The 13,231-nt window shown below is 37.6% G+C and overlaps 1 protein-coding gene across 3 annotated transcripts in view; it reads right to left on the bottom strand.

The window, feature by feature from the left end:
* The window catches only part of UNC80 (unc-80 homolog, NALCN channel complex subunit), a 223,592-nt gene that overhangs the window by 149,976 nt on the left and 60,385 nt on the right, over nt 1-13,231 (bottom strand). For 2 of the 3 annotated variants that reach the window (XM_007086070.3, XM_007086071.3), the window contains exons 16-21: nt 12,650-12,798; nt 10,330-10,496; nt 9,479-9,577; nt 6,034-6,248; nt 4,564-4,670; nt 2,632-2,728 (exon numbers count right to left, since the gene is read on the bottom strand). In XM_007086070.3, the coding sequence (XP_007086132.2) occupies nt 2,632-2,728; nt 4,564-4,670; nt 6,034-6,248; nt 9,479-9,577; nt 10,330-10,496; nt 12,650-12,798 (834 nt within the window). The remainder of the gene's footprint in view (nt 1-2,631; nt 2,729-4,563; nt 4,671-6,033; nt 6,249-9,478; nt 9,578-10,329; nt 10,497-12,649; nt 12,799-13,231) is intronic. The other variant, XM_042997540.1, reaches the window with a different exon arrangement.

The following is a 13,231-nucleotide window of genomic DNA, read 5'->3' as shown; positions in this document are numbered from 1 at the left end:
CATGATTTCTAAAATGAAATATTCTTAGTGAATATGAAAACATAGAAGAAAAAGCTTATTATAAATGCAATTTCAGTGTTGTTAAATGTTCAGATATATTTTTAATTTATTGAATAATGTTTTTACATTTTAAAGAAATCCTATTAACTATTGCATTTGATCTTAACTCAGTGAATTTTGAGTACTACATTTAAATTGAAGGTAAGAATGCTTGATGTTTGTTTTCTTTAATAACTTTAAAGAGCCAGAGACAATATGATTAAATCAAAATAATTGAGAAAGAAAAGGACAATACACATATAATGGGTGCATAGGAATCATTTGTGCATATGGATTGGAAAGGAAGGAAGGAAGGAAGGAAGGAAGGAAGGAAGGAAGGAAGGAAGAAATAAAGGAAGGAAGAAAGATAGGCAAAAGCAGATTCAGAGAGAGAGAGAGAGATGTTCACCTGGCCAAGGGCAGTTAGTTGTTGCAAACTGCAATGTAGTAAGATTAATAGATAATGTTTTTTAAAATTTTTTAGAAGAGCTGGGGATACCTGGCTTCTGCAAGAGATCCAGAAGGAATTATCCCACAGAATACCTTTTATAATCTCTTTTTAAATTTTTTAAAGTTTATTTATTTATTTTTGAGAGAGAGAAAGAGAGAGAGAGAGAGCAAGCACACACACAACAGTGAGGGAGGGGCAGAGAGAGAATTCCAAGCAGGCTCTGTACTGCCAGCTCAGAGCCTTGTGCGGGGCTTAAACCCATGCACTATGAGATCATGACCTGACCCAAAATTAAGAATTGAATGCTTAACCAACTGAGCCACCCAGGCACCCCTATAATCTTTAATTAGCCAGAGAACGTGGGCAAAGAATAATGGTGATGTGTAAGCTATCTTGTCTTGCCAGTAAAAAGCACATAAAATTCCAGATATCAATTTTAGATTTTATGGTTTTTGTCTTCTGTATACACAGAAACAGATAGTCTTATTTAAGGTACTGCTGACACAAATTGATCCCAAAGTCAGACTTTATGAATATTCCATATTATATTTCTCTATAATTTTTCTATCATTCTTTTCTATTTGTGAATGAAATATAAACAATATATAAAAGAATATGTAAAACTCTGAGATATCATGAGGAGTGAAAAGAATCTATGGGAACTGAAAATGACAAAAGTTCTGGTAGTTAGGAAGATTCTTGAAACCATAGACTAATAACTTTGATGTATGCCCTAGTCAAATTCTGTCAGAGATAATTAAACAGGAACATTTTTTTTAAACAGAAGTAATCATAGAAATCATTGTAGATTCATTAAGAATACATTGTATTGAACTAAGCTGCAGATTTCCTTTAGATGGAGTTATAAAGATGTGAGATTTTTTAAAAATCTGATGATATTTTTATCAAGAAATGGGAAAATGTTTACTAATTCTAGTAAATTAAGTATATGGTTGGCTAAAAAACTGTACCCACAAATTGTTAATTAATAAAAGTTAATTAGAAGTGTTGTAGAGGTTATATCTTTATATTTGTCCCAGCCAGTAATAATAGCAACAATTTGGATGGAAACAGGGAAATGTGTATGTCTCTGCAGATGAATCCTTATAGCACAATTGTAAAGAAGAAAAGATTTCAAATTCAACTTAGTTTTGGTTCTGTCTCTTAATTTCTGTTCTGAGAATATGACTTAACCACCTACCAAATTAACGAAACAATAAATTTTATTTATTTTGAGATGAAGAATTAATAATGGCTATATTAAAATATAGCATGATATTCATTCATGTGGAAGAGGGCTATCAAAAGTTAATCCAAAATTCAGTATAAGCCAACTATGTGATATAAAAGTTGATAATGCAACCTTAAATTGTGCTTATACACTTGCTATGTCCCTGGAGCTTAATAGTTGCACTATTTATTACACCGATTAAAGTCAAATATGATGTACTGCATTCCATCTGAAGCTCCATATCTTGTAAAGTGTATCATTTAATTAGAATGCATGGTAAAATGGAATCAGGATGGTGATGGATCTAGAGACACTTCCATGTAAAACAAAAAGGACTCAAAAATGTTTGACCAGCAGAAGTGAGATCAAAAGAGAGAATGTGAAATAGATAATAGGCTAAGTTAGCATTACATGTGTATATTTGTGTGTTTGGCCACAGATATCATAACTGGAACTAATGAATCAAATTTATGGATGGGAATATTTTCAGAATGTAAGGAAAGACTTTCTAACAATTAAAACTGTCTAGTTCTGGAACAAGTTGCTTTGTAAAGTAACAGACTCCCCCTCAGTGGAGGTGTTCCGAGGGTGGCTGGCCACTTGTCAGGGATATAATGTGCAGAGTTTCTAAGTAGATAGGTGGATGGATATCTGAAGGTTCTTTAAAGCTCTTAGATTTTAACAAAGGACAGATAGCAGAAGGAGAGGTTCTTTATAAACCTAATGTCTTCCATAAATGTCTGTTGAACAAAATTGATAAGAAAGTGAGAAGCTATAGTAGTACAACACACATATAAGAAAGAAAGAAATAAGAAATCAATGGAAATAGAAAATGGACCATTTTATCTAAACAAATTTGTGTTCTGTGTGATGAAAATTGGATGTCATTCTTAGGCTGCATGACATTTACCAAGACGTTTGAAGAAATTCTCCTCTTCATCTCTTCCATTTTCCATTCCACTCCCTGGCCCACCTTCAGAAAGCTTCACTGCACTGGTAAATTTGACCTGAGACAAAAAGGAGAGTAGTAAGATAGCTAAACTCAACGGCAATTCTTTGTGTTTATACTAACTCTTGCCTTGAAAAATAAGTTGTTTAGAATATGAAGATTACTTCAGTTCTTCAGACTTCCACATCTGGTTAGTCAGTAAGTATGTGTACCACGGAAGACATCACTTATAATTGTAATTAGAAGAAGGATCCAGTCATAGATTGAAAGTAAATAGTCAGGCACTATGAATTAATTCAGTGAGTAAATGAGATGTCCTTACAGCTTCGGTCTGATAAAATCCAAACTCAAATTTATGAACAACAAGGTATATTCATCCTTTAAAAACCACACCACAATTGATGATGAGACAAAACTGGAAGACAGCCAAATAGAAGATTTCAAATTTTTATGAAAATAAAACAGTATAAATTAATTCATAAAGTGTCCTATAATTAAAGTGAAATAAGATGTCTGTTTGTTTTTTCCTCAGGAGTTAAAATGTGATCTTGCCCTTAGGTCAAGAGTATTTAAAATTTTCAGCAAGCAAGGAATCTATGGACTTCACATACTCTCAATATTTGGCCAATATTTTAGCCAAAAAAAATGTGAAGGAGAAAATATATTTTCTAAATGTCTTATAATGTCAATATGTTCTTTTTATAATTTCAAAATATTACTATTAAAACATATAGAAGAAAACTGGCTTTAGTGAGCTTCAAAGCAGAAATAATATAAGGAAATGATTTATATATAAAGAAATGTAACTCTTACCATACACTAAAAATTATAGTGTGGATCATGCACAGGGAAGACTCTTGTAGGCAATGGATTTCACTGAGTATAATTCATTACCTTTTCCAAATAGTATGCTGTTACAATGCTTAGTAGTATTATGAAGAAGCACTTAATGGGAAAAAATGATCCCGAATTTCTTTATCCTTTTCAATAGGAAGAATGGTTCAGGTGGTTGCAAAAGTAGTAGAAAGAGGATCAATGTGTGTTTTAATGCATAAGAGGAAACATTAGAAAAATACCAGATAGTTGGGTGGGAGCTTCAGATGTCAGGAATTTCACATGTGTGTTAAAAGTTAAAACTATCTGAGAAATACTAATTTGGATGCCTTTCATTGACTTTTCTTGTCTGATTGCTGTGGCTAGGATTTCTAGTACTATGTTGAATAAAAGCATTGAGAGTAGAAATCCATTTGCAACAACACAGATGGATCTAGAGGGTGTAATGTTAAGTGACATAAGTCAGAGAAAGACAAATTTCAAATGACTTCACTTATATGTGGAATTTATAAATCAAAACAAAGAACAAGAAAAAAAGAGACAAACAAAAAACCAGACTCTTAAATACAGAGAACTGATGGTTACCAGAGGGGTGGTGGGTGGTAGGGTGGGTGAAATAGGTGATGGGGATTAAGAGTACACTTATCATGATGAGCACTGAGTAATGTATAGAATTGTTGAATCACTATATTGTACACTTGAAAGTAATATAGCACTGTGTGTTAATTACACTGGAATTTAATAATAAAAACTAAAAAAATAAAGTTAAAACTGAATAACAAAAAAATAGCCAGGAAATAATACCCATGTACACCTTTAGATCTGCATTATAATTTTATGTAAATTTTTTTGTTACTCTTTTCTTCCTTTCAATAATAGCCTACTACTTAGATATCTTAGTTTTCATTGCTCATTTAAGTTTCCAAACTTGGTTCAGCTTGAAGACAGTGTCTTCGACTCTTTCTTATTTGGTCAGTCCAGGTGTTTAGCATTTCTCAGTCCTGACATTTTTCTATCAACAACTCCAACACTCTCTTACATAAGTGATGTCCTGTTTACCTTGGAGCTTTGCCTGATGAAAGACAGGCGGTCCACAGAGCTGATGTCCAGAAGGTCCTCCACACCATCTGCCAGGCCCGAGAGGGAGGACCGTTTCAGCCAGTTTCCTATTTAATAATTTTTGAAAAGTTAGACCATTATAGCATGTTCTCCCAAGTAGACAAAAAGAAATGTCAGCATGTGCTCAGCAAGCAATGAAAGTTACATGGCGTGGTATAAATTGAAGTGAAGACAAATTGTTTTCAAAATTGTACATGCTTTGAATATTCAGTGTTGGACCATAAAATTACATGACTAAGACCAGGACAAAAAGAACTTGGGCCTCTTTGGTGAATAAAACTATATTCCATCCAGTTCCCCTTGACAACTTTCACATCCTCTATTAAGTCCTATTGATTTTACCTCTTTTTATAAAAAAAATGTTTATTTATTTTTGAAAGAGAGAGAGAGCACGAGTGTGGGAGAGGCAGAGAGAGAGAGGGAGACACAGAATCCAAAGCAGGCTCCAGGCTGTGAGCTGTCAGCACAAGGCCTGACACAGGGCTTGACTCCCAGATCATGACCTAAACCAAAGTTGGATGCTTAACCGACTGAGCCACCCAGGCACCCTTGATTTTACCTCTTAAGTGTTTCTCAAATCCGTCTACTCCTCTGTACATGGTCACCATGTGACCAAGCTTCCATTACCTCTACCTGGACTACTAGGTAGGTTTCTATCTGCTCTCCCTTAACCACTTGGGCTCCCGCCAATATGTTGTCCAAGCAGTGATCCTTCAGAAAAAGCTAGCCTGCTTGTGGTATTCCCTTGTTCATCATCCCGCCTAGGCTATGTAGGGCTATAGGATGAAGAGCCAACCTGACCCGTAGGGTCCACATGCCCTAGTCCCTCTTGCTCTGTCATAGTCATACAGCCACTCTTCTCATCTCAGTTCTTCTAGTTCCCTCCCTCCTAATATTTTACAAATGCTATTGCTACCATTTAGAGTGCTCTCCTTCTTCCTTCCCCCAGTACTCTGAAGATCTTAATCTCTCTTCCTCCAGGAAGCTTTCTCTGATCTCTGCCTCCTCCTCCTAATTTAGGTCAGATCTCGTTGCATGCTTTCATAGCACAATGTATATTTCCTTCATAAAATTCACAGTTTGCAACTATGCTTAGTTGTATCTGCTTTAGTGACTGTCACCCCTAATAGATTTTAAGTTCAGCAAAGTTGGGCACTGTGTTAATTTTGTTCACCATTTAATCCTTGATGCCTAGCATAGTGTTTGCACATCACAAATGCACATAGTAGGGGTCTGAGAATACCTGCCGAAAAAAAATGAATGAATGAATGAATAAATGAGCCAGCCTCAACCTTGTGACTTGAAGCCTTTCCCTTTCTCTACCCTACCATGCATTGCTTTGTTTTGATTATGAGTTGATTTGAGGACGTGGCAGGGAATAAGAGAATCCATAAATAAATACAGACATACTTTTACCTATGGGGAGTTTAAGCTTCTTCCGGAGGGAAATTCTGCGGGACCGTGAGCGGGCGCGACGGTCAGAGGTGGTCCCCGAATGGGCAGTGGTGCATTCTGAAGTATCCTGCTCAGATTGGCTGCTGGTGTCACTAGCTGCACTCTGGGATTTGAACATCTTGCGCCAGAAATCTTTCCGCCCCAGGTTGCCCCCTTGCATTTGTTCATCGCTGAAAGCAAGCCGAGGATAGAGTTAAACATCTGACAACACATGTGAAATTCCCTTAAATTTCTTTCAACTTCCTGCCAATGACATTTAGGCAAATCATGCAGGATGATCTTTGGTGGGCTGGGATTTAGGATGAGTCAGAGTGGGAGTGGAAAAAGTGAGACCACAGTTGACTCTGAGCACTTCTTGAAAACAGTCATGTCTCAGCTGTCAAATAGAGGTAACCATTTTTTTCAACCTTAATAAAAAGACCAAATATTATTGCAGGTGTTCATCTGCGGGTGTGAGTCATAATAGAAGCACTTATGATGTCTAAATATTTTACTTTGTCTTGAAGTTCCCAGAGTCTTGTACAGTACTGTATCTTATTCACCACCCTCACGCCAGTATAGCAAAATTCTTGGCACTAAATAAACCAAAGATATTTAAATAAATGAATAAGTGAAGTGCAACCACAGCCAGGGGGTGCATCATCCCACATCTGTTTACTAAATTATTTTCATCATGAGATTATTAAGTTTTCTTGTCAAGGAAACTTAAGTAAGGTTTATTTTTTTTTCAGTGTTTTATTTTATTTTTGAGAGAGAGGCACAGAGTGCGAGTGGGGGAGGGGCTGAGAGAGAGGGAGACCCAGAACTTGAAGCAGGCTCCAGGCGCAGGGCTGGAACCCATTATGAGATCGTGACCTGAGCCCCAGTTGGAGGCTTAACTGTCTGAGTCACCCAGGTGCCCCTAAGAGAGGTTTAAAAGTAAAAAAAAAAAAATTGGCCTGACTCAATAAGCCAAATGGGGACACCTCCGAAGGGATTTTTGACTAGGGCATTCCACAAGAGGAAGAAGACAAGTGGCCAATAATATTCAGAGGTTAATCTCACTAGGAATTGGGGTGGGAGGGGAGGGTCAGTTGAAATGAGATCCCTATTTTCACTCATTAAGTTGGTAGAGATTAAGAGGGGAGAAAGAAAGCAATGGTGGCTATTGCATTGGCAGTGATAGGCTCTGTTAGTGTGACTTTTAAGGAGGAAGGAGAAGAGAAAGGTGGGAAGGGGAGGGAAGGGCGAGAGAGAGAGAGAGAGAGAGAGAGAGAGAGAGAGAGAGAGAGGAGAGAGAGAGAGAGAGAGGATAAAGGAGGAGCCGGGATTACCCACCTACTTTGCTCCGGTGCTAAACAGAGGATATTCGGCATGCTCATTTCCTGGGCCCGCTCAGAATAGGGAAAAGCTCTATATTTAACATTCTATGTCATCCCTCCAAATGGAAATTTTTATGTGGAAGGATATTAAAACATGTGTCTTCATTCAAGAGGAAAGAACAGACCCATGCTAAATGCTGAGATATTAGGCAGTGTTTACAGAACACTGAAGAAAGAGAGTATTTTGCAATCTAGAAAACAAAATCACCTATGAAGATAGATGGTTTTATTTTTAAAATCCAATTTACTTATTAGATCATTCTCATTGAACATATTAGCTTAATAGTTGCTAGTGCTACTTTGAGGGAAAAAAGCCCTTTCTTTTTTTTTTAATGTTTATTTATTTTTGAGAGAGAGAGAGAGAGAGAGAGAGAGAGAGAGAGAGAGAGAGAGAGAGAGAGAGGAGCATGAGTGGGGGAGGTGTAGAGAGAGAATGAGAGAGGATCTGAAGCAGGCTCTGTGCTGAGAGCAGAGAGCCTGACATGGGGCTCGAACTCACAAACCATGAGATCATGACCTGAGCAGAAATCAATGCTTAAGCAAGTCACCCAGGTGCCCCTCTTTCTCCTTTTATTTATTGATGTTTTTGTTCATACCCTGTATGTAAAGACTTTTAACTAGTCTTATGGCTATTCAGCTGCAGAATTTTGCCTTTTACATTATTTTTCCCCTTAGGGCTTATGTTTGAATTTTTACTATGTCCTTAAAGACTTCCTTAAACCTCACATTTAAGAAAGGAAGTTAAAGAAAACAAAAGCTTAATGATAATTTGACAATTTTATCCTTTCATTGATTGACTGTCATTCATTCATTTGTTTATGAAATAGATATGAAGTGTTCACTAGGGGGGCCAAGCTCTGTCTAAGCATTGAAGTTATAATGGTAAGCAAAAACTCATATGGTCCCTAGACTCAGGGAGTTAACTTACTTCTCTTTACTTTCCTCCAGCCATTTAGGGGCAGCGTCTAAGATTTTGAAGGGCTGCAAAAGCTATGCAGGCTTTTGTTCTTTGAAGGTTTTCTTTGCTTGTTGTGAATTACCAAGGTTCTATTTGATGATGGTGATTTCCTTGATTATAGAGAAGGTATACCATAAAATCTAGAATACCCTGTAGAATTTCTGGTAGGATAATAATTTCACAGTAAACCAGAGTTTGTGGAAGTAAAATGGCATACCTTAAGTGATGTTTGTGTTTTAAATATTGATCATACCATTTGTGAGTAAATAGTTCTCAAAAGAAGAATAAATACAAATGGGTCTTGCATAGAACTAGGCTGTATTAGTGTCTACAGTAATTCTCACATTTTCTGGGGGCACTAATTTTAAGATGCTTTTGACTTTGCCATTATAAAAAGTGGAGATAAACTGATTGATTTCAGAGAACATTGGAATGGATCTTGGGAGAAGACCAAGGTGAAATGGAGTACAGTCTATGTTTCAGCTAAATCTGGGCGCAAGAGAAGTTTATCTTACTTATTTTTGGAAAGGCTTCATTGAGCACATTGACAGCCATTAATACATTTAAATGAAAAAAGTTATAAGCGGGCATTTGGTTAAATGTCTGACTCTTGATATCGGCTGAGGCATGACATCAAGGTTTGTGGGTTCAAGCTCTATGTGCTGTCAGCACAGAGCCTACCTGGGATTCTTTCTCCCCCTCATTCTACCCCTCCACTGCTCTCACATGCTCTCTCTCTCTCAAAAATATATAAATAAACATTAAAAAAGTTATAAGTGATTTTAAGCAAGAAAGTAGATGACATCCCCACCCCACCTGACAGGCACAGTATTTTTCATGATTTATCTGCAGGAGTGTGCAAGAAAAGCAGAAGTGGGATAGAGACTGGGAAAGGGAAACGCAGTTAAGGAAGCTTCCTGTAGGCCTGAGGCTGGTTATTTGTGATTTGGGTCTGTAGAGATTAGTGGCTTTGGGAATGAAAAGTAAAGGTCAGAAGCAAGGCAAAGTTCAAAGAAGATGATTTCTTGCAGCAGGAATTGCTCAGCCAACTGCACTAGAGACAAAAATCAATGCTACTTACTGCTCTGGAGTCTGTGAGGGGCGACCAGACATGAAGCTGCGACATTCCTCAGGGGCAGAGGACACCTGGCCTTTCTCCACAATGCTCCCCGCCTCTGACCTATGCAAATGGTGCATTCCACCAATCACAACAGAGCAGGACACCACTCCTCAATGCCTCATATACTTCACAAAGCTGAACACTCCCATATAGACAATGTGTATTGCTTTCAAACCCTGTCATCATGAGACTATATCGTATGAAACTTATATCCTACCATTTCATTCATGACCTAGAGCCTTATTGCCTAAGTATACCACCATCATCGCGAACAGAGTCATTAACTACAAACAAGATTGTAAATTTAGGAGTTTCTTTTAATCTTGATAAGTGGCGTATTTTATAGAATAGGCATACAATAAACATACATACCAGAAGGAAAAACAACAGAGGGCTGCTCAGCAATTCCTATTCTGCCATGTTTAAAATATTACTTACTGAACAGAAGGATACGGTATCAATAATTGCTTTTCCTCTCCGGACAAAAATGTAAATTTTCTTCGGAAAGGACTGACACACAGATAGCATTTCACCATATTAGTGAGAGCTGGGAATTAAAGATCAAGAGTATGCAAGCCTGAAATCAACTGAGCTTTGATTTATATAGAGGTAGGGTTTATTTGACAGTAAACACCTCCCTTTTCAAAGCTGCAGCTGGACTATCACCAGTGATGCCATTTATTCAAGATAGTTCCACCATGCCTGCACTAGTTATACACCACGCTATGAACCACATGGACAGTACAACAGAAGATTACATTCCAGGGACAGAAGGCAAACACTAATGTTTATATATAGCTCAAGCTTCCAACCTTTTACTGCCTGCAGTCTTAGATTCAGATTCATTCTCCTCCAGCTTTTTCCCTGGTGCCAACTTCTCAGCACTGTCAAGCAAAGCGCTGAGGGCCACTCTCCTGAAGACATTCCCATGAGCCTCTTTGATAAATTGGACCAGCTGACGGATATCACAATACAGCCCCTGTGTGGATGCAAGAAGGAAGGTTTGGGGAAAGTCGTGTGATTAAGTGGTTTTCACAGGAAGAGTGGGAGAAGCTAATTCCTTAGACTTAGGTCAGCATTGGAATCATAAAAGGAAGACAATTTACAACAATGAAACCGATGGTACACTATCTCTCCATTGTTCCTACAGCAACATTATCAAGAACTTTGCCTGTCATCCTTAGTACGATAAAGGATGGTTACCATGCTTCATATTCAGAAAGTTGGTTGTATCATTAGAAAGACATCAATTTATACTTTAAACCACTGGATTCCCAAGCTTTAATTTTCTCTCTTAATTGGGACTTCTGAAGAGATGCCTGCAAAAAAAAGGCAATCAGAAATTCGTTTAGACTAGGGATTTCAGTCCTTATTCAGCTTCTCCAATTTTTCTACATCACTGTGATAAAGTATGCTAAGTCATCTAGACACTTCTAACAGAGCCTGATATTCAAGGACAATTTATTTTGCTTGACATATTTAAAAAATGTGTATGTTGAAGTTCATTTGTACATGAACCTGACTATGAACTACAGGTGATGTAGGGCTATTAAAACCAGTACATTGATGAATCCATATTGAAAAATATATACAGGACCTTTTTCTTGAGATATTAAGCTTTTATCAGCATTTCCTCCTTTCTCTTCAAGAAGGTAGTTACTGTATTCTTTGCCTTAGGAAAGGTTCATGGCAAAGCAGAACACAGAAGCCTAAACAAAACCACTTAAACACTTACTTGATAGCTTTGGTTTAAAAACCTAAGGCCCAATGGGACAATCATGCCCATGACCCTTAAAACATCAGAAGGAGCAGTAACTGGGGAAAAGATGGAAAGGGTGTTTTTTCGGTTCTAGGGTCAGAAAGACCCTGTGCCTTCACTGTATACTTTGGTAGCTCTTCCATAAAAGGGACAGACCCCCAAAACCAGGGTTCTAAATTAACTAGAATGCCCAGCCCTAAGCATGCAGCAGAGAGCAGTATGTGAAATAACAGGTATGAATTGATGATTGAGACCCATGGAGCTCCCCAGGTCCTAGGTCCTATCAAAGACTTGGGATCTTTGCACCACTCTATGAAGTAAGGAAACCCAAGAATGACTGGGGTTCAACTTTCAGCCATTCTGAAATGAGAGTTCAAAGTCAAAACTAAGATGATTTAAAGAAAGTTAAGAAATACAGTTATTTCTTCTATACATGATTTTGCAAACTAAAATGTATAACAAGTACTCACACATATTATAATCAACTTGTCAAATTACTTCTTGCCATGACCAAATTAAATGCATGGATGGGGCCCATGTTTTTCTCAAGCTCCAAAAACTTTGCTGAGGTGGCTTTGACAGTCAGCAAAATTAAATTGCCTTAGGTTTGGGATTTTAGTTTGTTTACCCAAAGTGATGTGAATAGTTTCAATAGCTTAAAATGATTTCCTTGATTTAGGTAGATTAGCAGATAGTGTCAATATGTATAAATGGGCTGATTTCTACATAGAAGTCACAATATGTAACAGATTGGTAAGATAGAGAAATGTTCCTTTACTCCCCAGAGAGAAATGAATTCATCTAGTCATGTCAGATTCATCAGCCTTAATCTACTTCTCGTACCCCAAACCACAATTAAGCACTAACTTGTTATAACCTGCTTCTCTCTCCATACTACTTGCGGCTTCAGTGGTTTAATTAACACAGTCATTTATGAGGAGTACCTGAAAAATTCAATAAAAGAAAACAAAACTAGTTCCAGCAGCATATTTAATTTTTAAAGTAAGTGTGGTTTCAAGAAAATGCTTGGTGTAGTATCATTTAATATTTCATGAGTTAATAAGCTGTGCTCCAGCCCCTCTTTCTTTTTACGGGTTCAAAGTACCTTGCAACTATCTCAGCAATCACCACAGAGCTGATGAGGTAGAAGAGGAAGATACGTCAATTTTCAAGTAGAATAATGAATAACAACGAGGAGAAATGTGTCATCGAGGCTCCACCATGAGCTACTGGTCACTTTGGGAAAACAGAGATTTTTAACTTTAAGGTGAAGACTTTTAGACTTTAACTTGTCTATCTCATGGCCATGACTGAGAACATTTCTTAGATCAGAGACCAAGAACTCCTGTGGGAAGAAGAGGTGAACTTCTCACCAGATTCTCAGGGCTGTGCAATTCATGTGTAGTTGAAGCGCAACGGGTGATAAGGGATTTAAACATGGCGCTGACGATGATGCCTTCCACGTTTTGGGCTGTGGATTTGTTGTCCACCGTGGTGAAGTTATTTCCAAACCCAGCCTTGTCTGGAATGCAAAGGCACTAATTCAAGGCAATGTTTTCATTAAGCTACACAGGTTAAAGAAGTAACGAAGTATTTGGCACCCAGGAATTAGTGAAGGGCTACACAAAATTCAGAAACGGACTAAAGATACACCTTGGAGACTTGGAGATAAACAACTCACAGACTTCCTCAGAGTCTTTACCATGATATAGTCCCTCGTGTTGTGGAATGTTTATATTGATAAGTCTTAGCAAAAAGGGAGAATCAACTGTTGACCCTAAGAAAGATGTTTAGACCTAGTTTTTAAATAGGTGATCACTTAAAAAATAAGAATCCCTCATTGAAGAGAGAATTTATTTGATTCAGCCCTTTTGGTGGTGAGGAATGCTGGCTTCCCAGTGGAAATTGTTCAGTCTTTCAGAAGTAAGTGAGGGGGGGCCAACCCCATGAGCTGG

Source organism: Panthera tigris, chromosome C1, assembly GCF_018350195.1.
Source record: "Panthera tigris isolate Pti1 chromosome C1, P.tigris_Pti1_mat1.1, whole genome shotgun sequence".
Lineage (NCBI taxonomy): Eukaryota > Metazoa > Chordata > Mammalia > Carnivora > Felidae > Panthera > Panthera tigris.
The sequence above is the reverse complement of the archived record's forward strand: the minus strand, read 5'-3'. Positions and strand labels throughout refer to the sequence as shown.